This window comes from Megalobrama amblycephala, linkage group LG16 (genome assembly GCF_018812025.1).
Source record: "Megalobrama amblycephala isolate DHTTF-2021 linkage group LG16, ASM1881202v1, whole genome shotgun sequence".
In the NCBI taxonomy this organism is placed as follows: Eukaryota; Metazoa; Chordata; class Actinopteri; order Cypriniformes; family Xenocyprididae; genus Megalobrama; species Megalobrama amblycephala.
In genome coordinates this window covers 43,890,231-43,913,433 of record NC_063059.1, presented here as the reverse complement: position 1 = coordinate 43,913,433, position 23,203 = coordinate 43,890,231, and the positions used below count along the sequence as shown (strand labels likewise).

General features: G+C 39.2%; 1 protein-coding gene across 1 annotated transcript; it reads left to right on the top strand.

Annotated features, from left to right (window-relative positions):
* Positions 1-251: 251 nt before the first annotated feature.
* On the top strand, positions 252-20,834 carry LOC125249070 (centrosomal protein of 164 kDa-like). Its single transcript, XM_048161259.1, is given in 30 exon segments — positions 252-444; positions 822-950; positions 3,993-4,104; positions 4,181-4,421; positions 5,298-5,408; positions 5,517-5,582; positions 5,678-5,755; positions 10,709-10,810; positions 10,975-12,030; positions 13,170-13,226; positions 13,335-13,397; positions 13,520-13,587; positions 14,187-14,582; positions 14,687-14,773; positions 14,872-15,055; positions 15,125-15,199; positions 15,647-15,769; positions 15,849-15,992; positions 16,092-16,175; positions 16,295-16,363; positions 16,450-16,646; positions 17,313-17,480; positions 17,749-17,923; positions 18,016-18,123; positions 18,503-18,599; positions 19,406-19,431; positions 19,433-19,643; positions 19,717-19,762; positions 19,851-19,955; positions 20,558-20,834. Coding segments are annotated over 29 exon segments (4,428 nt in total). The 5' UTR covers positions 252-444; positions 822-868; the 3' UTR covers positions 20,655-20,834.
* The last annotated feature ends 2,369 nt before the right edge of the window (positions 20,835-23,203 follow it).

Genomic DNA, 23,203 nt, shown 5'->3' with positions numbered 1-23,203 from the left:
TTTTTGCCTTTTCTGTTTACCTGAAATCATATTTATATATTAATGCACACACACACACACACACACACACACACACACACACACACACACACACACACACACACACACACACACACACACACACACACACACACACACACACACACATACATATATATATACATATGAGAATAATGATCGCATACAAATGCTACATTTATACATTTGTTTGGTGCTTTAATAATATGTATCGTTGTTGAGGGCTTTTATTTTGAAGCGCGGCTGCCGCGGCCGCCATGTTCCTGTCTGGTTGCTGTGATGGAGACGAGGCGCTTCGGATTTTAAACTTTCTGTTTTGAATTTTAGAAATCATCTGAAATCCTCAATATCTCAATATTGTGATCTCTACAATCACAAGATGCTTTAAAAACACTGCAGAACTGAAGGTGAAGGTTTAGAGAACAGGTGAGGATTAAACTAATCGCGTTAAATGATCAATAATTATTAGATGTTTAGCATAGACGACACTCGCTTTCACAGAGTATTTACTGATAATCTAATCTTGGATTGTTTTATTTAGTCGTTTAATGTACTCTGTTAGCGTACTATGTATTTTTGTTGGATATAGAGTGTAACTAAAGCCCTGTTTGTATCTGCGTTTATATATTTATTTAGAAAGAGCAGCGATTCAACCGTTTTTCTGTGGTAAACACAAATACTTCCGTGTCGTGTTTATTTACTAAACAGTAATTTAAATTTTAAGTAGTCTTAAATGTTATTTGAGCAACTTGCTGTGTTTTCTAAAGTTTTAATTTGGAGTAATTTAGTGAGATTAATTAAAGGCCTGTGACCGCCCCAGTGCGCGCGCTCCTGTCACGCCGCCGTCACCATGGCGACCACGGGGCTGCGCATCGGAGATCAGCTGGTCCTGGAGGAAGACTATGATGAAAACTACATCCCATCTGAGCAAGGTTATTATAACACATCATCATTAATAACTGTCATTAGAATGAATATATCTATCTAAACACACAGAAGAATCAGATTAATACTAAACGCATTAATGCTTTTATGAGAAACTGTTATAAATTAGATGATTTTTCAGGCATTGATTGAATGTTTTGATTACTGTACAAAATACTGCATCTCTTCTGTCAGTCTTTGCATTGTGACATTATTATCATGACAATTAAACACAAATGTTCATCAGACAAATATTCTCATGATTCTGATATGAAAGAAAATATACTTGGCTAGTTTTTAAATTATACGATATTATATATTGTTAGTCAGCTTTTATCGTTATAGTCAATGTTATATCATTAAAGTCATCCTTATAGTCAGTTATATTGTTATAGTCATCATTATAGTCAATATTTTATCGTTATATTCATCATTATAATCATTGTTATATTGTAATACTCATCGTTATAGTCAACATTTTATCGTTATAATCACTGTAATATCGTAATACTTATTTTTATATCATTAGTCAGTGTTACATCGTAATGGTCATTGGTATACTTAAATCAACGTTATGTCGTTAGTCATCGTTACAGTCAGTGTTATAGTCATCGTTATACCGTTAGTCAACGTTATATCGTTATTGTCATTGTTATAGTCAGCATTATTTTGTCAAAGTCATCGTTATAGTCAACATTATATCATTAGTTATAGGTATAGTCAACGTTATATCATTATATTCATTGTTATATCTTTAGTCATCGTTATACCGTTAGTCAACGTCATATTGTTATAGTCATTGTTACAGTTAATGTTATACTCATCGTTATATCTTTAGTCAGCTTTTATTGCTATAAAGTCATCTTTATAGTCAGTTATATCATTATAGTCATCATTATAGTCAACATTATATCGTCATTGCTATATCATTAGTCAATGTTATATCGATATATACATATTGTTATAGTCAACATTTTATCGTTATATTCATCGTTATAACCATTTTTATATTGTTATCATTAGTCAACATTATATAGTAATAGTCATTGTTATATTATACTTAGATCACTAGTCAACGTTATATCATTAGTCATCGTTATTGTTATGTAGTTATTGTCATCGTTATATTGTTAGTCAACATTATATCGTTATAGTCATTGTTATATCATTAGTCATTGTTACAGTCAGCGTTATAGTCATCGTTATACTGCTAGTCAATGTCATATTGTTATAGTCAGTTATATTGTTATATTGTTATACTAATCGTTATAGTAATGTTATATTGTTATAGTCATTGTTATATTGTTATACTTATCATTAAATATTGTTAGCCATTGTTATAGTCAACGTTATATCGTTATAGTCATCGTTAACGTTATACTCATCATTATATTGTTAGTCAACGTTTTATCGTTATTGTCATTGTTATAGTAAGTGTTATTTTGTTAGTCATTGTATCAACGTTATTTGTTAGTCATTGTTTATTATCATTGTTACAGTCAGCGTTAACATTATATTGTTATATTGTTATAGTCATTGTTATATTGTTATACTTATCGTTAAATATTGTTAGTCATCGTTATAGTCAACGTTAACGTTATACTCATCATTATATTGTTAGTCAACATTTTATCGTTATTGTCATTGTTATAGTCAGCGTTATTTTGTTAGTCATTGTTATCAACGTTATATTGTTATAGTCATTGTTATATTTTTATACTAATGGTTATAGTAACGTTATATTGTTATACTTATCGTTAACTATTGTTAGTCATCATTATAGTCAACGTTATATCATTAGTCATAGATATGGTCAATGTTATATCATTATAGTCATTGTTATATCGTTATACTCATCAATATAGTCAACATTTTATCGTTATATTCATCGTTATAATGATTGTTATATTGTTATACTCATTTTTATATCATTAGTCAACATTATATCGTTAGTCATTGTTATAGTTATTGTTATATAGTTATTCTCATCGTTATATTGTTAGTCAACATTATATCATTATAGTCAACGTTATAGTCATTATAGTCATTGTTATATCGTTAGTCATTGTTACAGTCTGCGTTATAGTCATCGTTATACCGTTAGTCAACGTTATATTGTTATAGTCAATGTTATATTCAACGTTACAGACATGGTCAACATTTCTCATTGTTTAGTTTAACTTTATGTACTAAAATAACAAAACCTGAAATGAAAATTAATAAAAACTATATACACATTTAAAAAAAGAAATGACAAAATTGTAAAAGTACAAGTACAAAAAAAAAAGTACTAAAACTTTACCTTAAATTAAAATGCAATTCAAAATATTAATAAAAAATCTATAAATGTATATCAGTAATAATAAAATAACATCATCCTCTCTGAGCAAAATTAATTTAAATTAAAATCTGCCTAAAGAACATACAACAAATACTAGAGTAAAATACCTAACAATTCACAAAAATATATATTGTAATTTTTTCATATGTGCACTACTTGGAATGTTCTTAATCGTCATGAAAATAATGTCATCAATGTCCTAAAATTGCCTAAAAATTTTCTTTTTGTAAAATACAGTTTCTTATTTCTTTCTTTTAACTTTTAAATGTGACTCACGCATGTTCTTGATCTTGACAGGCGCACTCTTAACATTTAATATTGAATATTAATGTATTTATTCATTAGAATTAAAGTTTAAAGGCCCATTCACACCAAGAATGATAACTATAACGTTAACTAAATTAGCGTTTACGCCAGTGGACGATATTGTTCTGTTTATTATAAGAGCTGCAGTTTTGTCGTCTCTTTAAATGCTCACGCTCTTAAAGCAGGATGGATTCTGATTGGCTGTCAGCGTTTTTACCGTTTATCAGCTGAAAAAAAAATCCTTATGAAAGTGATTCCAACTATATTGTTTCTCTGTGTCGTTACTGTTATAGTTGTGTTGTGGACTCTGATATCATCTTACATTCAGTCAATAATGATGTGCACCGATAAATCATTTATATTAAATATGTATTAAGGTTTGTTTGGTTTGATTTCATGTCAGAAATCCATGAGTACGCCGTAGAGATCGGCATCGACCCGCAGCGGGAGCCGGAGCTGCTGTGGTTGGCCAGAGAGGGGATGGTGGCGCCGCTGCCGGCCGAGTGGAAGCCATGGTAAAACACGCTTCTATTACAACACACACTGGTTAACATGGGGACAGGAAGTGAGTGAGTCTGTGTGTGTGTTCAGTCAGGACGTCACCGGTGAAGTGTACTACTTCAACTTCTCCACGGGTCAGTCCACGTGGGATCATCCCTGTGACGATCACTACCGCCAACTAGTGGTGCTGGAGCGAGAGCGCACACAACACACCAGAACCGCTCCGGCCGTGGCCACCGCTGCTGTGGGGAAAGACAAAGAGAAGAAGAAGAAGAAAGACAAGAAGAAGAAGGAGAAGAAGAAAGACCCAGAGGGAGTCAGAGCTCCAGGGGTGAGTTTATTTCAGAACAACGTCCCATGACACTTTAAAGGAGCAGACAGAAGCTTAGGGTCTGTGAGATTCATCAGTGCTTATTTGATCAAAAATACAATAAAAACTGAAATATTATTACGATTTAAAATAACTGTTTTCTATGTGAATAAATAGTAAACTGTAATTTATTCCAGTGATCAAAGCTGAATTTTCAGCATCATTACTCCAGGCCTCAGTGTCACATGATCCTTCTGTTACGACCCTGTCTTTTCCTTCGTCACCTGGTGGTGGCAGTGTGGCGTTTGGATGTGACGTAAATGTCCAATTGGATAATTCATGGGCGGAGAGTATAAATAGCCGGCTGATCTACTCAACAGTACTTCCTCTGGTAGAACCGGTTTCTCCAGAGAAGTCGTTTGCTCCAACCTGCTTCCATTTTTGTTCTTCCCAACATTTCCTACCCACTGGATTCTTATTTTCTTTTGGTTTATTTATTCCCCTAGACATTGTGCTATTTTGTTTGGAACAGATAATTTTGTAATAAACAACATGGCAATTCAAGGAACTCATTTGTGTGTGATCCTCTTTATGTTACGGTCAAGAACGAGCTGGCCGTGACATAAATTGGGGGCTCGTCCGGGATCCTTTGGAGTGGGAAATGTTGGTGAGTATTTAACTATTTTTGTGAATGGTCACCTTTTTGAATGAGAACTCTGGTTAGGAAGAGTGTATCCAGTTGGGTTGTGTATACAATCCTTCCGACGGAACACTGGTTGTTGTTTTGTTTATTATTTTGTCTTTTTTATTTTTGAGGATTATCCTGGGTGGAGATATAAATCTCTGTTGGGGGTACGCTTTCGGAAATCATTCTAATATGCTCTGTGTGTGTGTCAGGTGTTGGCTCCTCTCGCTCCTCTCCGGGGTCTGTCTGAAGCTCCTGTCGCTCCTCTCAGAGGGTCTCTGGGCATCCCATCTGGACTCCAGCCACTCAAAACCTCTCTAGGGGTAAAACAACTTTAACCTCTCATTTGTGCTTCATTAAAGGGGCTTCTGAATATGTTTTAGTTCTGATTTATGAATATTAAATGTGTTTTTGTCACTGCTGTGGATCAGTCTGCCGTGTCGAGCTCCACTGCTGTCAGGAGTGCTGAGGAAGACGAGGAGATCTCAGAGGAAGAGGTGAATTTGAAACACATACTCTCCTGAAGGCTACTACATAATGATGATGTTCAGAAGGCTAGATGGAATCTGTGTGTGTGTGTGTGTGTGTTTAGAGGCCGCGAGATTCATCCGGACTGCTGAAGAACCTCCATCTGGATCTGGATGCTTTGGGAGCGGGACTTCAGTATGAGGTGAACACCATAAACGCATTACATCCTGCTGGAGAAGAGGATATGTAAACACACAAGGCCCCGATATACTCACAGCAAAGTTGTTCTTCGTTCTTCGTTTAGGGGTAAAACGAAGTACAAAATACGTGAGCAGCGATGTACTTTTATCGAACATCTGACGCCGCCCACACTGCTGAGAGCGACGTTTAGATGTAAATATGTGCTGTGTGCTTTCCTCTCACTCTCCAGGGCTTGACAATAAGGACTGCCCGATGGCCCGGTTCCAGTGTGAACGACGCTCGGGACAGCAGACGGAACGGTCATTTGCCCGATCGGGCCAGTGCTGTAGGGTGTGCGCTATATATCGTCTATATGATATCGTAATTGTTGATTTAACGATCTGATATTATTGAGTATGTCCCTCACTTTGCAAAAAACAAACAAAAACACTCATTGAGTGCACGCATGCTCTACGTAGTCATGACGTAGTCTAGTAGGTTAGACTAGTGTGCGTTCATATTTAGAGTGTGCGCTTTCACTGCGTGATTTAGCCTATTAAAATGCATTTAGAATGACCCAGAATTCAAGATAAGGGGCAAAAATGCCCCTGTATATATTTCATATATGTATAATTTAATATAGTTAACCAATATTACACAAAGAGCGCCGTTTTTCTCCAAATATTAGCATGATTACAAATGTGATATTGATTTTATTCAGCATACAGTTTAATGAACAAGAACTTATTATCAAGTGACTTACATTTTAGACACCAAATCGCTTGTTTCGCTGTATTTCGCCAACGAAAATAGTTCCAAAGTCCACAGAATTGTTTTGCATCTCTGAGAAACACTTTGTGAATGAATCAGCCGCTTGAATGAATCGGTTGAATCTCAATGATTCGCTAAATTAACAGTGATTCGCTGCCACCTAACTGGCGGGTTTAATTTCACATTTAAAGTGTCTTCATTTTTTTAAATAATTTCAAGTAACAGTATTTAACGTTTTATATTTTCAACATTAAAAACATTTTTATGCATCTGTAACTGCTCTTGACTGATTAACTTTAATAAAGTTTAATCTATTCTATAGTTATATAGTTATACATTAGATTACAATTTCTGTATCTGAAAATCTTGCTTAAATCTACATGAAAAACCTTGAAAAGCCCCATTTATTTAATTTATATGTTTGTTCTGTTGTATTTATTTATGCTATTACTCGTAATTTGATTATTTGTTACTATTTTATTACTTACTGTTTATTTGTCTAACAATTTTTAAAATATAAGTGAGTTAATCTAATAGCTTTTGGTGTCATATACCTATTTATTGAGGTTAAATGTAACAAAGACAATAACTATGCTTATTTTATAGGCCCATTTTCTTGTCTTTTACTTTTATTAATTTTTTGTTGCGGGGCAAGTAAAAATTTGAAGAAAAATATGGAGTCAAATTAATGCCTTAAAGTTTTGCACAAAAATAAAGTTTTGCAAAACAAAAAAAAGAATTGAGCAATAAAAAAATGTTTTGCAAACAAAAATAAAGAATTGCAAAGGAAAAATAAAGTATTGAGCAGAAAAAAATTAGTTTTGCAAGCAAAAATAATAAATTGCAAAATAAAATAACGTAGTGCAAAAATAAAAATATAATCAATTACAAAAATCAATGACAGCTGTAATCCTATTTTATCTTTGCCACATATTTTTCATGCTCAAACCTACTAAATCATTTGCAACGCTCATTTTATTCTGCGTTTCAGTCAAGCGTGCGCTCACGATACCGGCTTTCTTTTGCGCTGCACTTTTCTGTGCGGATCTCTTTATGGCACTGGTTTGACGTGGGGGTGGAGTCAAGAAACGGGGGCACGCCCCCGCGAAACACGTCATCGGCAGGAGATGCAGATCGGAACAGAACAGATCAAGCATAGAGACAGAGCGCATTTATTATAATCTGAAAACCACGCCCACCGGGGGAAAAACAATCCAACCGTCTCCATTGACTTTGTATTGCGTGAGGCTGCCTTCTTGTCTTTTCTGACTCATTACAAAAAACAGAACAATGCCTAAAAGCTGCTGTGTGACAAGGTGTACAGCTAACAAGCTAAAAAACCCAGAAATAAGTTTTTATAAGCTGTCGACCCCAAAAAACGAATGTTTAAGGACACAAAAGTGGATACAGGCAGTGAGACAGAGCGCAACGGGTCATATTACTATAAGAAATGCATTGGAGGGGGTCGTAATTGGCGACAACATATGCTAAACAAACCAACAAAAACAAACCATTCATTATTTTTAACCATGTCAAAGAATTATTTCACCTGTCGCTGATTACGTTCCCCTCCAATGCATTTCGCGGGGGCGTGCCCCCGTTTCTTGACTCCACCCCCACGTCAAACCAGTGCCATAAAGAGATCCGCACAGAAAAGTGCAGCGCAAAAGAAAGCCGGTATCGTGAGCGCACGCTTGACTGAAACGCAGAATAAAATGAGCGTTGCAAATGATTTAGTAGGTTTGAGCATGAAAAATATGTGGCAAAGATAAAATAGGATTACAGCTGTCATTGATTTTTGTAATTGATTATATTTTTATTTTTGCACTACTTTATTTTATTTTGCAATTTATTATTTTTGTTTGCAAAACTTATTTTTTTCTGCTCAATACTTTATTTTTCCTTTGCAATTCTTTATTTTTGTTTGCAAAACATTTTTTTATTGCTCAATTCTTTTTTGTGTTTTGCAAAACTTTATTTTTGTGCAAAACTTTAAGGCATTAATTTGACTCCATAGAAAAAATCCTTAGCGTTGAGCTCTGCAGTAGCAAAATAAATGCAACAAAAATGATAAAACAGAAAGCATTTTGTTACAGAAAGCATAAGAAAAGCATCTGATCATAAAAATATGGGTATGTTGGCACAAGCTCTGCAAATTGGCACTCCAGTAAAGTCACTTCACATTTATTTATATTGCATTTTATTCAATAGATTGCTTTTTGACAGTATCAAACATGAAAAACTATCAGTGCCTCATTTCATCAGAAGCACAACTTCATTTTCTACTATAAAGCAGCTATCCAGTGTGTTCATGTTTTCACCCGTGGAGATCTTACCTTGAAGGACTTGTAACGAATGTAGCGGTTCGTACAGTTATTAATCAATTTATGGATGAAATATGAATATAATAATTCATAAGGTTATGAATAAATTATGATTCATATATCGACCCAACGGGGAATTAAACATATATTGTGAATCAATTACAACGAATTATAATCAATTACGTATATGATTAGTTCTGGTTTAGTAATTATTTAGAGAAACTGTTCGTTTGTCCAGCAAACTAAGTCCCTCACAGAATATTATAAACAGAGTTATTTTCTGGCCATGAAAATAACTAAAGCATAAAGCGATCGAAAAACGTTAAAGTGACTTGGTTTTCAGCTGAAAGAACAAACAGAACAATCGAGCGTGAATAACGTTTTAATAAATGCAAACTACGAATACAGAGGTTATACATCTAAATATATATACAAGAATACACACCTATGTACAAGAGTGGAAGTAGAGAAGGAAAGAGAGAAGGCAAGTAGCAAACTCACAACCAGTCCTAGGCCAGTACGGAAATCAGTTTCATCATCTAAGATTGAGAAACGGCAGTATACTTGCATTGGTTGCGTGTGTCGAATTTCAGGTTAGCGCTGGTGCAGTTCGTTGGCTTCCTCCGTTCCGCGGGAAGGTTCGAACTGAGGACTTGAGAGTGAGTTTCGCTGGAAGATGGCGGTCCCGAAGCTGAGCGCGATGGCAGCGCGTGGTCACCGGAGATGTCCGGGAAAAACGTGCACGAGAGGCTCGTGAGACAATCGGGGAGAGCCGGGAGAGAGAGCCGGAATTGTGCGTCTTTGCTTTTATGACAGATAAGCCGACACACCTCCTTGAGGTGGGGTAGCCAATAACATGGGTGCAAAGTTGGCGGGAAAGCTTTTCCTTTGCTTGGCCTCACGACTTAATCTGCATGATTTATGACTATCAGTTCAGATCTCCAAATGGAGTGTGTTCTTCACAGTATCATTAAACACATAGAAAAATGCATTTGTCAGCGGTGTGACATATCTCAGTAAATAGCTCGTGTCCGGAGCTTTACGGAGAGACCAAACTCGACAGATCATAAAGGCATAGACAAGAAGTTATGGTTTACAGACAGAATTCCACTATTAAAATGCACACTAGCACAAATACACTCATTTAAACACTAGGAAACATGCATAGGCCCTAAAATATATGAAATATATATTTCAGCATAGTGGTAGTTTACAAATACAGTTCAAAATGTATGATTGTGTGTTTCTGTGTGTGTCTGTGTGTGTGTTTTTGTGTGTCCCTGTGCGTGTGGGGTGTTGGAATGTGGATCTGGTCAGTCTCTGGGGGGGGGTGCTCCTTTTGAAGTCACCAAAGAGAGGAAGTTGGACTTTACTGTTTACCATCGCTTGTCCACAAAAGTGTCAAGTGGGCTCATCTTATGGCAGACTATTCAGAGTCAAGATGGTTTTACAACCCAGTCCAGCATGCTAAAAGCGTTCTGAACATTCCCAAGTTTATTGATTATCCTGATACGTGTGCATATGCTACAGACTCAACAGACGAAATGAGTCAGAGAAGAGTTCTGAGTGAAAGAAGGTGGCGCCTCAGTGCACACCTCCTATTACGTTATCGTTACAGACCAAAAGTGTTTTGCAGCTTTAGTGAACTTTTCCTGAGAATTCGCTTTGGCAAGCCATTTCAAACTCCCAAAATGAACTTTGTTTTGCCCTGATTTTGTTCAAAATTACGTCACATCAATTCGTTCATCGATTTCATTTGAAGTATATCGGGGCCTTTAAGGTTAGGTTATAGTATTTATAGCTAGCTGTATATAAAAACAATAAAAGTTTATGCAAAGTCCCAATTTAGATAAGTAAATGTGTGTGTGTGTGTGTTTCAGGACAGTGAGGTCAGTGGGACGGTTCCTCCTGAAGAAAGAACAGAACCTGAACTACAGGATTTGGCCTTATCGAGGGATCACAGTCCAGAACCGCCTTCAGAGGTACCTGTCTGTCTCTCTGTGTGTCTGTCTCTGTCTGCTCCTCTTCTGCAGTGTTTATCTGTGTGTCTTTGTTAAAATACGTCTTTTTGTTTGAGGGGTTTGCATGTGACCTCACAGCCCGTCTGTCTGTCTGTCTGTCTCTAACTCCATCCCTCCACTGCAAGGACTCGTTGCGTGGACGTCACCTCCCCTCCACAGCCGCTTCATGCCCTCTGACCTCAAACGCTGCTGCAGAAGACGAGCTGATGACTGAAGGCAAGAGTGACGGTGTGCAGGAGGAGAAACAGTCTGATGAAGAGGAAAACAAACTGATCAGAGACGAAGAGAAGAGCGATGAGATCGATGAGCAGATCGAGCGATTCAGCAGTCCCGAAGAGGAGCAGAGGAACCATACGGAGGAGAGAACGGAAGAACGGAGAGATCAGACGGAGAGTGAAGATGATGGAGACAAGCAACGGGATGAAACACAGAGAGAGGAGAAAGACAATGAAGTAGAGAGAAGTGTTTCCTGTGAGGAGGAGGAGAGGCTTTCTGAACACAATGAAAGAGAGGAAGATGAACACGAGAAAGATCAGATGGAGAGTAAAGGTGATGGAAAGATGACTGGAAGAGAAGAACAGATGCAGGAGGAGGACGAGATCAACAATGAAGAGGCAGAGAGAAGCGTTTCCCATATGGAGGAGGAAGAGAGGCTTTCTGAACACAGTGAAAGAGAGAAAGATGAATGCGAGGAAGATCAGATGGAGAGTAAAGGTGATGGAAAGACGTCTGGAAGAGAAGAACAGAGGCAGGAGGAAGAGGAAGAGATAAACACTGAAGAAGAGGTAGAGAGAAGCGTTTCCCATATGGAAGAGGAAGAGAGGCTTTCCGTACACAATGAAAAAGAGGAAGATGAACACGAGAAAGAACAGATGGAGAGTAAAGGTGATGGAAAGACGTCTGGAAGAGAAGAACAGAGGCAGGAGGAAGAAGAGATCAACAGTGAAGAAGAGGCAGAGAGAAGCGTTTCCCATATGGAGAGGCTTTCAGAACGCAGGGAAACAGAGGAAGATGAACATGAGGAAGAGCAGAAAGAGAGTGAAGAGATCAGCAAAGAGCCGACGGACGCTCAGAGCGACAGAGACAGCGAGGAGATCGAACGCTTTCAGAACGACAGCCTTCAAATAACACACGTTAAAACAGGGAAGTTTATGCCTCAGTGGAATCGAGTGTGCAGTGAGGTAGGACTGAGTGCCCCGCCCCTGCACACAAACCCCGCCCATCTCATATGCCCCACCCCTGCACATAAGCCCCGCCTGTCTGATATACCTCACCCCCTGCCTGTGTTTATGCCCTTCACTAGTTATACTGCAATTACAATTTCATATATAATGCTGAGATTGTGGTTTTAAAAATAATATTTTGAATATTGAAATGTTTTTTTAAAAATGAAATGATACATTAAATATAATTTCTAAAACCGCCAGTCACAGTTTTATTGAGTGAGTCATTGAATTATTCACTCAACCAATTCGTTCAGACAGCTGATTCATTCATGAACAAAACAAGCAACTGTCTTTATGAATGGATCACTCATTCATTAATTCATTCAAAAACGCTGATTCATTCAGCAACAAAACACTACTATGTGTTTGGAGAAGCTCAACAAATCACAATATTAATTATCACATTTCATGCTGATATTGGAGAAAAATATCACTAATATAATTCATACAGGTGCATTTTTGCCCCTAAATATTGACTATTCGGTCTCATTCTTATGGCAGTTTACTAATATACATCACAGTGAAAGCGAGCGCTATCAAGATTTTGTGTTTTTGTTTTTGCAAAGCGAGTGACATACTCGATATCGCACATCCCCAATTTTTTTCAAAGCTTTAATTTATTCAGTGTTTTTTTTTGTTCAGTGATTCGTTCGTTCATTCTGTAGTGTTGTTCAGTGTTTGTTTTCATTCATTCAATTGATTCATTCATTCAGTGATTTGTTTGTTCATTCTGTAGTGTTATTCAGTGTTTGTGTTTGTGTCTTCATTTGTTCATTCATTGATTTGTTTGTTCAGTGATTTGTTCAGTCATTCTGTAGCGTGTCGCTGCAGAGAGGAGGCATGTCTCAACAGTCATGTGACATCACACTAAGGCTCATGGGAGGAGAAAAGCACCCATGAGGAGCAGATTTTGATGCGTGTCTGATCTCATTAGTCAGGAGCCAATCAGAGCTCCTCTCTGCAGTTGAGCTGAAACTCCCAGCATCCTCCTCTCCCACATACGCTCACTGCTGTGTGTGTGTGTGTGTGTGTGTGTTATCAGTGTGTTATTGCTGCTGTACAAGTGTGTGATGTCATATCCTGTGCCGTGACAGGAATCTGAGGCCGGTGAAGAAGCGGCGGCGTCGCTCTCATCCGCTGATAATGTGCAGGTATGACATCATCAACACATAAACAATCATTTATTTACATTTATGCATTTATTAAACATGTCTGGGCTGTATGCGTCTCATAATTTCACTCTTCATGTGTTTCCTCAGGCTGGTTTCCACTCCAAACTCTCAGAGAATGTGTTTGATCTGCTGGATCTGACGCCTGCAGTGGTACACACACACACACACACACACACACACACACACACACACACACACACACACACAAATACACACACACCTCTACAGGTTTAAAGGCTCATTCTGTCTCTCTGTCTGTCTGTGTGTCTCAGGACAGGAAGGAAGTGGAGGGAGAGGGAGATGTGGACAGCTGTGTGGATGTCTCTGTATCTGCAGACAGGTGATGATGATGATGATGATGATGCGACTCATGAGTGAAATATTCATTCAGTGTGTATTTCTCTTAGGTGCACATTGTTTCTGAGCCAAACGAACCCTCACGCGTTCAGAATTACTAAACACAGCAATATACACATGACAAATCCAAACATTATCCTGAATGTCTGTGGAAACAATGTACTGAAATGCATCTGTGCGTTTACATTGTGCGATCAGTGCGTCGAGAACACACATACATGGTTTGTTTGCACATCAATATAAGGGACTTGCGCATGCTTACTGTGCGACTCCTGAATCGTCTTTACCGTGATTACAATTCGCCTTCATTAAAACTTTACTAGTGAGACGCTGGTTTGCTTTATCCAGCCGAGAAACGTTTGCGCATCACCTGGCCATACAGTGGTGTTTCGTTCAGTCTGTATTTCACAATGCGTGCGGGCTCGCGCTCTTCAGAAACAAATATGACAGAGGTCGTGTTTTAAAGAGAAACACACTCTGAAATGAATGATTCACTGAAAACTGAATCTGTTTTCTCTGCCATCTCTGATCACCCTGGATTTCTTTACATTCATTTACTGGGTAATGTGTGTCTCGTCTCAGACGTCTGCTTGAAAACGTGACGTCAGCTCAGACGCCGCAGTCACGTTCCAACGCCTCCACGCCTGCAGATGACATCAGCAGGACATCACATGACCAGAGACCGCCCACCGCCCGTGGCCGAACCGACACCAGTTATCAGGAGAGAACACAGAGAGAGGAGGAGAAGAGACGAGAGGAGGAGAAGAGACGAGAAGCTCAGGAAGATGAAGAACGGCGTAAGCGTGATGAAGAGGAGAGGAAAAGACTGGAGGAAGATGCAGAGAGGCAGATGGAGGAGGAGAGGAGCAGACTGATGGAGCGGACACAGAGGAGACTGCAGCTGCTCAGAGAAGCTCTGATGAAGGATGAGGAAGACGAGGAGCGCCGGATGAAGGAGGAAAGTGCTGAGCAGTTGAGGTCAGCGCCAATGAATCACGAGCAGTTTTTGCATTAAAACTTTTCATGTTTACATACTCACGTTCAAATGACACAGATCGCGTCACATCATGTGTGTGTTTCAGGGTTTTGAAGGAGAAGATACTTAAAAACAGACGAGACGAGGAGGAGCGATTGAACAATGACACGCACACACGACTACAACAGCTCAGGTACACACGCACACAATATCAACATCAGCACACTCTCTCAGACACACACACACACACACACACTATATCAACCGTATGTATGTCTCGTGTGTGTACAGGGCTGAGAATGAGGTGAAACTCCAGGAGCTGCGCTCAGAGCTGGAGGAAGAGCGGGAGAGAGCGGAGACTCAGAGGAAGCGGGATCTCGAGCGCCTGAGGGAGGAGTCAGAGGAGGAGCTCCAGGCTGAGAGGAGGCGGCTACAAGAGAAGAAGGAGGAGCAGCTATCCTCCATCAGAATACAGGTGTGTGTGTGTGTGTTTGTGTGTGTTTGTGTGTGTCTGTGTGTTTAACGCTCTGTTGTGTTTTGTCAGGCTAAACTCAGTGACTCACAGCAGAATTTAAGGAGTCCACGACCAGAACAACCTTTAGCCGAGTACCAGAGAGAGGTACAACACACACACACACTCACACACACACACACTCTCTCTCTCTCTCTCTCTCTCTCTCTCTCTCTCTCTCACACACACACACTTTTTTTATGTGGTTACGGATGTATTTTGTCATAACTGGATCTTCCAGTGAAGCGTCAGTCTTCTCTCTGGTGACATATGTAGATTTCTCTAATCATTTAGTGTGCTTAAACTCCACCCCTCATTTGCATACACATCTGAGAGCCACGCCCACATCTAATCAACAACTGGTCCACAGAACGAAGTCCCGCCCTACATTTATTCTTTATTTGATAATCTGTTACACCCTGAGATGTCACGAGACAGAATCTGCTTCTACCTCGGTTTCATCCTGAATTTAATTGTGCAGCAGTAGCTGGAGTGTGTTAATGTGTGTGTGTGTGTGTGTGTGTGTGTGTGTGTGTGTGTGTGTTTGTGTGTCAGCTCACAGATGTGCTGCAGGAAGTCCGTGAAGAAGTTGAGAGGGATCACAGGAGGAAACTAGAACAACTGAAAGAGGAACATCGACATGAACTAGAGAACCTCAGAGAAACACACCTGGAGCAGGTACAACACACACACACACACACCACACTTGTGTTATTATTGAAGTGTGTCATCTCATCAGGTGTGTGTGTGTGTGTAGGAGAGCAGGGAGAGGGAGCGTCTGCTGAACTCTTTTCAGGAGGAAAGAGACACTCTGAGCTCTAAACACACAACACAACTACACAAACTACAGCACACACTGGACACACAGCTGCAGGAGATGCGCAGGACACACTCACTGAAGGTCAGCACAACACACACACACAAACGGCACAGAGAAACAATAAAAGCACTAGATATGTTTCCATACACTCATTTTTATCCACTGTGTGTGTGTGTGTAGGAGGCAGCGTTACAGGAGTGGATGGAGAAGCTGGAGATACAAACCAAAGAACTTCAAACTCAAGAGGCTGAACTTCAGTCAAAGGTACAGAACAGTGTTTTTATTCATTATATTAGTTTTTGTCTCATTTACTTCACATGAAATTAATTGTTCATCTCAGTTTTACAAGAATGCTAACAGTGCTGTTTATTGATGATCATCAGGCGTCAGAATTGAAGAAGAGGAGGCAGCAGCTGTATGAGGAAGAGGAGGATATTCAGAGAGGATTAGAGGTGTGTGTGTGTTTGTGAGTGTGTGTGACAGTCCTGTCTGATACAGTCAGGAGTGTGTATAAATGTGTGTATGTGTGTTTGTGCAGTCTCTCCCTCGGCTGCTAAAGGAGCGGGATGATCTCCATGAGGAGCTGCAACGGATGAGAGCAGATCTTCAGAGAGAGAGACAGGAGAGAGAGAGACAGAGAGAAGAGAACAGCAGGATGATGGAGGAGAGACAGCAGCTGGAGACGAGAGTCACACTCCTGCAGGACAGATGTGAGCAGCTCAGCTCCAGAGTCAGGTAACACACTCTCACACACACACACACACACACACGTAAACACAAACTTTTATATGCGATTAATCGCAAATTAATTGATTTGTCAGCACTTGTCTAAACATAAATATAAATGAAAAACTTGCCATTGAGTAATCCTCTGCTGCCATCTAGTGGCTGTTGTCGAAAATACATGTTATTTTAATTTTAAAAGTGTTTGTTTTCCAGTAGATGGCAGCAATCTTCCATTAAACGATGGCACATTTTTCATGTTATTCACTGTTAATGAAGTTGAGAAATGTTGCTATTTTATGTAAATGTATATATTTAAATTATTATAAATTGAGGCAAATAGAAAAGTACAATATTTACCCCAAAACTGCACAACCTTACTGTAAAAACATTCAAGTGAATGATATCACATTTTAAAATACATTATTATGTTGCAACACATTTTTCTGTCTGGTTACATAAGCTAGTTTGACAGGAATTTTGTTGCCCTATGTGTAATAGCAACCAACATAGCATCATATATGTAATATTAGTCTATTTTATTATATGCATAATATTATCGGTAAAACCCTGATCGTGCATTCCTGTTCTTTTTTTATGCTGGTGCCTAAAATTGCCTAAAAACACCAATCGGCGACAAAAATGTAGAAATAACCTGGTGATTATGTTTGTGTGCAGTGAACTGGAGCAGAGGAGCAGAACTGAGAGGGATCACCAGCAGGATGGAGCAGAAGACCAGCAGAAGAAGAGCAAGAGAAAGACTGAGAATGGCCTGCGTTTGGAGGATCTAGAACCATCGGTGCTGCGGTCAGGAGACGACAGCGATGCCAGTGTAGACGAGTATGTGTGAGTCCTATAGTGAGCTGCCTATCTAGTGCTCCTGATGCCTTTTGGACAAATTCTGAAGCAGGATGCACAACGTCAAAACATTTGAAGAAAATTGAAACGTGCATAGATGAATTATCCAAATAAGATGCATTTAGAAAATAGGGTGAATTTTCATTTATTGTCGAGTTTAAATGGTTGTAACTGACGCAGGTGACTATTACGAATGCTAAAAAGCATGACAGCTCACTGGAGTTTGAGTGTATGTTACTCTCTCTCTCTCTCTCAGTGTGAGGCGGTATATGTGGAATGAGAGCGTGTCTCTCCTCAGGGCTCGGCAGTTTCTGGAGCGGCAGAGCGTTCACGTGTCAGACAGACAGGCGGCGCTGCGGGCGGCTCACAGCAGTCTGAAGGACCCCGTGCCCGGGAGCTCGTCACAGCAGCTCTACCACAATCTGCAGCAGGTGAGTGTGTGTTCAGAGACAGAGGCCTGCGTCTGCATCATTATTACCTTCAGAGAAGCCCATAAAGTGTGTGTGTGTGTGTGTGTGTGTAGGAGGTGAGGGATCTAGCCGAGCTCAGGGAGACGCTTCACAAGGGTCAATCGCTACTGAAAGAAAAAGAGGAAAAACTCAACCAGCTCGAAACATCACTGACTGAAGAGGTACACACACACACACACACACACACACACACACACACACACACACACACACACACACACACACACACACACACACTCTGACTGCTCTTCAAATGTCCTCAGATGTCATGTTCCACGTGTTTTGTTACTTGTGAACACAAATGTAAAGACAAGCCTATACGCACGTCATTTTTTTCCCCCCAAATAGTTACTACAGTCAAACCTGAAAATGGAGAAAGACATTTTGTTACAAAAAACACCTAAAAATTCAATAAACCTCAGGTTGTGGTGAAGAATTGTGAGTTTGTGTGTATCTGCTGATAGTTTTCTCTGATGAAATGGTGAAATTGCTGCTGAAGTGACTCTGAGAGGCTCATATGGGTGTGTGTGTGTGCGCCAGGTGTCATGTGAGGACGCTGAGAGGTCAGCTGATCGGAAAGTGACGTTTGATGTGACCGAGTCAGAGATGAGCAGCATCTACAGCCCGGAGGGAACAGGTGACACACACACATATACACACGCAATTCACTCACACACACACACACACACACAAAAGTGCCCCTATTATGCTTTTTTCAGATATGACCTTTCACGTAGTGTGTAATAAAGCTGTTTGTGAATGTAAAAGTTCTGCAAAGTTTTAAAAGTCAAAGTTCAGATAAATGTAGTTTTTGTCTCCCAAAAGAAAGAATCGATTCTGAACTGCTGAAACGAGTCGTCAGTAATTCCAGTCTCACTTCCTGCTTGAACCTACGTAGGTTTGTAACTAATTTGCATAATGCCAGCCTTTGGTTTTCATGGGATGCCAGCAAACAGCGTCTCTTTGCCCCGCCCTCTATCACTGTAGTTGTATCTGAGACTGGAAGAGTTTGGTTTGTGTTGTTCATGTCGAGAAGACGCTGTTTTCTGCTGCCAAATCAAAACCACTTTGATGAGATTGATACGGTAAGAACGGACGCCATCATTACTGTTCGTATCACTGTGAATCAAGAGCTGAGATTCAGATATGATAATGAGCATTTGGTTTCCGACCAATCACAACAGACTGGGCCATCTGGGCAATCAGAGCAGAGCAACTCTCAGAAAGGCGGAGTTTATAGAGACTGAATCCTTGATTGAACCCGTTTCAGACACTGAGAGAAAAGATCTGAAAATTAAAGTGTTTTTGACCTTAATTCATGTAAACCTGTTGTAGGAGAAATCAAAACCAAATTAGCAACCTATAAAATAGCATTATGGGGCACTTTAAGACACGAGAGCTTGTGTTCATGCAGTGATTCACGAGTGTCTGATCGTCTGTCAGTTCCAGTGAAGGTGCAGCAGTTGGCCTGACTCTCTGCAGCTGATCTCGGGTCAGCTGAACTCTGTGTTAGGAGCTTTAGGTTCCCTGACCCACAAACAGGCTCCGCCCACTCTGACCACACCTCTACCACCCTGTCCCTCGTGGGCGTGGTCTGTAAATCCCTCCCCTTCGCTGTCCAACGGACTCGCACACAGACCCACAGACTCTCTGCAGAACCGCTGGTCGGGACTGAGCACAGGTGAGACTCACACACACACACACACACTCGTCATCACCTGCTTGGCATCTGAACATCATCTCTGTTTCCACAGAAACCAGCAGAGCTCACATGACCTACTCAGGATACACACCACCAAGGTGAGCACACACACTCACACACACACACACACCAGTCTTCGACAATCATATATTCAGTGGCTGTTACCTCGTGTGTGTGTCTGTGCAGTCTGTCAAGTCTGCGTCCATCAGCAGAGGTCGAAGGTCAGCGGCTGCAGGGGCTGATTGAAGGAAACAAACGCTGGCTGGAGGCTCAACGGAAAAACCGCAACATGTATCCTTACAGGGCCTGATGGTTGCTTTTTCTCAAGGAAAATGTGTTACTTGTTTCTGAAGAATAATAATAATAATAATAAGTTTATTTTATATAGCACCTTTCTACAAACAAAGGGTCACTGTACAGTGTTATAACACAAATTACAATAGACAGGTAAACAATACAAAGACATCAAAGGCATCATTTAATCAGAGGTCAGAGAAGCAAGAAACAAAAAGATAAGTTTTAAGGTGGGTTTTGAAATCATGTATTGATGAAAGGTCTCAAATGTGCTTCAGAATGGAGCTCCAGAGTGAGGGGGCAGAGATGCGAAATGCCCGACCACCGAATGATGCGAGTTTGTGACGTGGGATCAACAACATACCAGTATCAGAGGATCTTAATGTGCGCATAGGAGAGTAGGTTTGAATGAGAGCAGAAATATACTGGGGGGCAAGACCATGAAGTGCTTTGAATATGATGAGGAGTATTTTGTATTGAAGAAGTTCAGGTGGTTTGAGGGGTTGAAATCGCCAACTTTCTCCTCTGAACACACACATACTCGAGTGTATTTCTCATGCTCTGTGTCTCATGCTGTTTTCCTGAAGCGTCACACACAGTCCTCTGTTCCCGAACCTCAGAAGCGTGTCCAGCAGCGGTGGGTTAGTTCAGCTCAGCCTCGACGACAACAACCAGATTAAAGTCCATCATTACTGAAGCAGCTGAATAAACACCTGCAGGAGATTCTAGAGCAGCTCATGTGTTCCTCAGGACAGCTGAAGATCATGAGCAGTTATATGAACTGTGAGGACGTTTGTCTACATTTTTATTTGTATAGCTATGTGCAGATCTCATTTGTACAATATTTTTGTAAACAATTAAATGAATTTAATTCTTGATGCAGGTGTGAGTTTCTTCATTTTTATGTTTTGTGATTTGGGTGGTTGATATTGGCTAATTAACTGTTAATTTGTCCTGCCAGACTATTTGAGTTGGTAGTTGTTTCTTAATCTGTAAGCAACTAAACATACAATGCCTTTCACATGCTTCAAATGTAAGAAATCCACTTCTTGAATCTTAATGCCTTTTAACAGCTCATCAAAATGAATAAAAGTTAATTTCTTTACAAAAAAAAAAAATAAATAAATCTTACCAACCCCAAACTTTTGAACATTAATGTATATTCTGAAAGACTATAAAATTAATATTGACAAAATTTTCCAAATCTACTATTAGCACTGGGGTTAATATGAACAATGACACAAAGCTTCACGGGAAAGTCATTTGAAACTCTTAATACTGTTTTAGAATCAAAATAGTCTTTGATATAAACAGGATTATCTAACAAAACCAGTCTATGAACTACTAGTTAGGGAATGTGTCTCATATGGGTGGTCCTGCTTTACTACAAATGTTAAAATGCCTCACATGATGAGGCATTTTTGTCCAAAAGCAGCTGTGCAGGTGCATCTCTGATCATTCCTGTAGGTTGAGTGATTTATCTAGTTCACAGATGCAGCTTTAACACTATAAATGATCCTTTGCAGAATTCATGAGTACATGACACTGAAAAAGCTGTCATTATGTGATGAATATCCAGTGTATAAAACTAATTCAGCTGGATGAAAGTGCCTTCCAAATACTTACATGTTAAAAAGCCAACTGCAATCTGATGTGCATAGTGCATTTAAAAAATATATTGCTCAATGTTAGCTGATGCACACAGAAAATTTAGATAAACAAAAAATTGGTATGTACAGCATCTTTCTAGCATGAATTATAAAATTGTTAACATGTTACTAGCAGGTTTCTATCATGAATTAACACATTGGTAGCATGGTTTAACATGTTGCTGCCAATATATTGTAATATGTTTCTAATGTGATTTAACAAGTTGCTAGCATGAATTGGCATATTGTAATTGCATTTTAGCACTTCCGGTTTATCATCCTTAAGTCAGTGGAGTTTTTTATGTGTTAAATGCCTGAAATATGGTCTGTGGTGAACACAAGTTCATGATATTTTCATGTTTTATTCTACAACATAAAATACATAAGTAAAACCCCCTTGTGATTGCTTTTAAAGCTTTTATGACATGCTCTACAGTTTTGAGCTACAGGAATGACATTTAGAGCCTTAGATCTGGTGATTTTATATCTGGTGATTGTGTTTAGGCTTTAAAATTAATAAAACTTGTGAAGATTTATGATGAGCAAAATTTGTTGGACACAGAGCTTATTTTCAGCAACAAACCAAAAGCCAATGGAAAATTCCTATTGGGAGTTGTGAAGGGAACCAGAGTCCTGGTAGCAGGTTGGCCTACAAAAATACATCATCACCACAACACCCGCAATAAGTCCAATAAAACATGGTAAAACAAGCTGGTTTCCAATGTGTTTCTCTGAGGATGTCCCATCATGCTGAGAAACCCCCAGATTCACCTTCAGTCTTCGGTGAGGTGTTCTCTGCATCCTTTTCACTAGCTTATGGTGTTATTACTTTTTATTACTTTTTTTTCTTTTCTTTTTTTTTTTGGTGCTCTGATTCCAGAGGAAAAAAAACTTTCACAATCCATTTCAGATGCTTCTGTTTACCTTAATGTACCACAGATTTGATCTGTCTGCAAAACATTAATCTCTCATGTTTCCCCAAAGACAGTATACAGAACATTCATATGCAAACCTGAATCTTTAAACTGTATGGGCAGACAGATGATTTGCATAGAATTATGTCTCCTTTGTTTGAACACAGAGTAGCAGTGATTATTGACTGTTTTGAGATTTTCACAGAGAAACCATCCAATCTGAAAGCGCATGCTTGAATCTACAGTTCCCATCTACAGTTTAAGAATACATTTTGTGCTACATCAACCATTAGGTTACGGCTTATGTTTAATACTGTGGCCTGTTATATGTATGTACTTATATATTTACTTTTTTTTAGTTTTGACAGTGTATTTAACTTCATATTATAAATACAGTTAACATTCGATAACACACTTTTTTTTCTATTTGCATAATAGGAATGACAGTTTAGCTGTCATTTGGAATTACAAAAGAATATTGCCTCAATGAAAAAAGGGAATCTTTCTAATTAAAGTGGTACCAACCAGCAGGAGTAGGTCAAATGTGCCACCACAAATTAACACTATACCACTATACCAATACCAGTCAGGTATTTCATAAAATTTTTAATTAGAGAATCAATTAAGAGAAAATGCCACAAACCATTACAAAGTGACACTTACCATTGTGAAATGAATTATG